The sequence below is a fragment of the Trifolium pratense genome, linkage group LG4, assembly GCF_020283565.1.
Source record: "Trifolium pratense cultivar HEN17-A07 linkage group LG4, ARS_RC_1.1, whole genome shotgun sequence".
Classification (NCBI taxonomy): domain Eukaryota; kingdom Viridiplantae; phylum Streptophyta; class Magnoliopsida; order Fabales; family Fabaceae; genus Trifolium; species Trifolium pratense.
This window is the reverse complement of record NC_060062.1, coordinates 29,533,474-29,538,033: the sequence shown is the minus strand read 5'-3', so window position 1 is coordinate 29,538,033 and position 4,560 is coordinate 29,533,474. Positions and strand designations below refer to the sequence as shown.

Here is a 4,560-nt window from a genome sequence, read left to right as displayed (position 1 = left end):
AAGAGATACTGAATCATCTGATGAGTGTTCTGCAGCAGAGCAGTAAGGGCTCTACTCTCTGCAGTGATGTCAATGGGGACATAAAGATTTTTCTCGGCACAACCGATGTACACAGTATTGGCAGAAAGCCAATCCATGCCTAAAACTATATCCATATCCTTGATAGGCAGACAAATTAGATCAACATAATAAATTTTCCCAGAAACGTTGACAGGACAGTTCTGACACACCCGCTTGGATGTAACTTTGCCACCAGTAGCGACACCGACAGTCATTGGAGGAATTAAGGAGGTTGACGGTAATCCTAACCGTATAACGCAATCAACAGCAATAAAAGAATTTGTGGCTCCACAATCAAACAACACAAAAACTTCGGACTGATCCAGCAAACATATATCAGTAATTAAGGCATTATTAGTTTTTGCGTTCTTACCATCAAGTGAATACACTTTAGAGATCAAAAGCACATTTTTATCCATTTTTTAATATAGAGATTAATTTTTGCAACACAAAATGAGTTGTGTCGTTAATGAACTTAATTAACCACAAAATATATGTTGTTAACCACTTATTAAACATATACCTCATTAACAATTTTAACAATTCGAAGTGCAAATAGCCTTGGTGAATAAAAAATATGAAAAAAAGAATGATTATAAATAAGGAATAAATCTTACTGTGACAAAATTAAGTGAAATATGCGATGTCTTTTTACTCCCTTTTTTTCTCAAGTATAAATCTTAATGTCTCCTTCATTTTAACTCCAGTTAATGTAAATAATTTTCTCCTCCATTTTTATCATCAAAACTCTATAGGAATTATTCCTTTATGATTAAAAACTAATTAAACTAAGCAGTGATGACACTATGAGAATATAATCTAATAATAGTATAGAAGCTCATTCAAACCCTATTTCAGTTTTCCAGCTTATATAATCCATATTTTATGAAAAAACTGATTAAGGCGTCGCTGTTTCAATTGAACCCAAACAAACCTTCCTATAGATAATACTTGTCACAACAAAATTTACATATAAATATTAGATTAATGTTTGTTTGCTCTATCGGTGGCCTTAAACATTTTGCCACTACAATATAAAACTATTTTTGTATAAAGTTATACACATACGAAATTGGATTCCATTGCAGTCCTTTAATTAAGGAAGAAATCATAGAAAACAAGGGAATTGGAAGAAAAAAATGAATAGTCAATTGAGTATTACCACAATAGCTTTGTTGTTGTTATTATTATTATTATTAGCTTCCAATGTCACTGCTCAACCTGGAGTTTTCAATATAAGAAAATATGGTGCACCTAATGGAGATATAACCAATGTAAGATCTTTTTTAATCATTGTTATATTGACAGCAGAATGACAAAATATGACAGGTGATCAAAAATCTGCCATATAAATGCGTCACTGCAGTCTATGGTGCCACCTTTCGTTCACAAATTTTCTACGGTGGTTTTTCAAAAATCCGTTTGTCATTTGTTGATAGCGACACATTGACTGCCATTTAACAACATTCATTATAAAAAATGCAACCCTAATTTTTATATAAACAAAAACATATATGTATTTAGTACAAATTTAGGCTAGATACATATATACAACTTAATTAAAAATTTGTTTGTTTTTTCATATTCTCTCTTTATTTAACAATTTAGTACAAATTTGATTGTTTTTCATATTCTCTCGTTTTTCTTTTTGTAAAGGCTTTGAAGAGTGCTTGGAAAGATGCTTGTGCATCATCAAGTCCAAGTAAAGTTGTGGTTCCTAGTGGTTGGTACAAGTTGCAACAAATAGATCTTGAAGGACCATGTAATGCTCCAATTGAGGTTCGAGTTCATGGAAAAATTCTAGCACCAAAAAATCCTTACCACCTCAATGGACAAGATCAATGGGTTAGATTTCAATATATTAATTTCTTTACCTTATCTGGTAGAGGAACTTTTGATGGCCAAGGTGAAATGGCTTGGACGCAAAATGATTGTGGTAGAAATACAAATTGCAATAGGCATGCCATGGTAAGAGAAATACAATAATCATAATCTCTCATGTTAAAATTTATTTGATTTTTTATGGAAAATTTTATTTTGTATTAACTAATCTTTCTCTTCATTTTGTATGATTTTGGTTATCGATATTGTTCTTCCTTATGGAGGGGTTTCTAATTTTTTTCCCCACTTTTAGTTTCCATTGCGATGATGGGTTCTCCATAATTCTCCCAATTTTTCCCTAGTTATAATGTTTCAAAAATTGTGATTGTATAATTTCATTTTCTATTTTTCAATTGCACACAATTGTGATGCTTGTGAGAGTAAAATTTAAAATTGTAGAATAAAGGTACTAATAATGGGGAGAAATTGGGGAAAATATCGAGAAACCAATTGTTTCACATGGAAAATATGTTGGTAATCAAAATTATGTAGTTGGAATGTGGAAGGCCAAAATCATGAAATAGATGAACAAAATTAGATTACTCCCTTCAGTCACATAAATAAGCAAAAATTCATTTTTTAGTTTTTAGGTTCATTCAATAACTAATGTATCTGGTCTAAAGTCATTTAGTTAATTACTTTATAAAATCGTGTGAAATTTGAGTACTTATTCTCATAATTTTCATAATTGAAAAACTAATGACAATGCATTTCAATCAACTTAAGAAATTGTACTTTTGACAGAATTTCGGTTTTGCATTCCTCAACAATTCAATTATCCAAGACATAAACTCAAAAGACAGCAAATACTTTCACGCCAATGTTTTCGGGTGCAACAATGTAACATTTAGAAATTTCAACATCAATGCACCTGAAACTAGTCCAAACACCGATGGAATTCACATTGGAAGATCAACTAAAGTGCAAATCATCAACTCTAAAATTGGCACTGGTGATGATTGTATCTCTTTAGGAGATGGTAGCAGACAAATCACGATTCGAAACGTGACATGTGGTCCGGGACATGGTATTAGTGTTGGAAGTCTAGGAAGATATCCAAATGAAGAACCTGTTGTGGATCTTACTGTAAAAAATTGCACACTAAATAACACAGATAATGGTGTAAGGATCAAAACATGGCCTGGTACCTCAGTAGTTTCTATCGCATCTCATTTGCATTTTGAAGATATCATAATGGTTAATGTCACCAACCCGATTATTATTGATCAAGAGTATTGTCCATGGAACCAGTGCTCAAAAAAGGTATTTCTTCAACTAAAGGTCACTTTGCTTTTCAATTATTTATGGAATAAACACTATCAATTTCATCAATAAACATTAGAAATATAATTAGTCTTAAAAATATATAAAACTTATTGCTATAATCAGTAAAGTATATGAAAATGTCATGTTAGTAATAGCTAACATATTAATATCATATACTAACGTGACTTATGGATTAATAGTGTTTGGTTAAATATGTTTTTTGTCCCTTTAAATAACACAACTTTTATTATTAGTCCTTTTAACATTTTCCTTCAAACTTTAGTCCTCTAAATTTTATGTTTTCAATTTTAGTCTCTGTCATTTTACAAAAGTTTACATAGCATATTCCAAATGATTTTTTTATGACATATCATTATAAAGACCTTAAAATATCATTAGATTAATACTTTAACTATTTAAAATTGCAAGTAAATAGTTAAACTATTAAACTAATGATATTTTAATTTCTTATCAATCAATCACATGTAATCAAATAAAATGCATTTTGAATATGCTACATGAACTTTTGTAAAAAAAATAAGGACTAAATATTTAATTTAGGGAATTAAAATTTGAAGAAATTTTTTAGAGGGACTATAAATTAAATTTGGTATACTATTTGGAGGGATTAAAAACATATTTAACTCAATTATGTTTGTATAGTTAACGGACAAAATTGGAAAGACGATAAATTTGCTTCTAATGAAGGTTTATTTTCTTCTTCAACTTTTACAGAGTCCATCACAAATTAAGATAAGAAAAGTGCTCTTCAAGAACATTAGAGGAACTTCTGCAACACAAGAAGGAGTGGCTTTGGTTTGTAGTCGTGGTGTGCCATGTGAAGCTATTGTACTTAGTGACATAGATTTAAGTTTCAATGGGTCTAAAGCAATTGCTAAATGTGCTAATGTAAAACCCACAATTCGAAGAAAAGCACCCATTTGTATGGTTCCACATGTATAGTTAGGGTCTCCTTCATTTTGACTACAAGTAGTGTAAATAATTTTCTCTTCCATTTTCATCATCAAACCTTTGTAGGAATTACTCCTTTAAGATGAGAAACTAAATTAAGCAGTGGTGACACTAATTAATTATCTTATGTTACTCACTCTATCATATCATAAATTTTTAGTTCTTTTGATTTCATATAAATTAAAAAATATAGTTAAGTATATGAGTTTTAATATTGTGGTGCAATGTCTGTGTAAAATCATTTTACACATGCGACCAACAATGTGTTGCCACATCATTTAATAAATGTGACATGTCATGCATTTTAAAACACATTACATCATATGTCAATATATTATTAGATGCATGTGTAAAATAAATTTATACTGATGATGTATATAA

The 4,560-nt window shown here is 30.1% G+C and overlaps 1 protein-coding gene across 1 annotated transcript; it reads left to right on the top strand.

Annotated features, from left to right (window-relative positions):
- The first annotated feature begins 1,199 nt into the window (after positions 1-1,199).
- Positions 1,200-4,274, top strand: LOC123922434 (polygalacturonase-like). The gene is made up of 4 exons (XM_045975151.1): positions 1,200-1,334; positions 1,717-2,028; positions 2,686-3,204; positions 3,943-4,274. The coding sequence occupies exons 1-4, from the start codon at positions 1,200-1,202 to the stop codon at positions 4,168-4,170; spliced, it is 1,194 nt and encodes a 397-aa protein (XP_045831107.1). The 3' UTR covers positions 4,171-4,274.
- Positions 4,275-4,560: the final 286 nt, after the last annotated feature.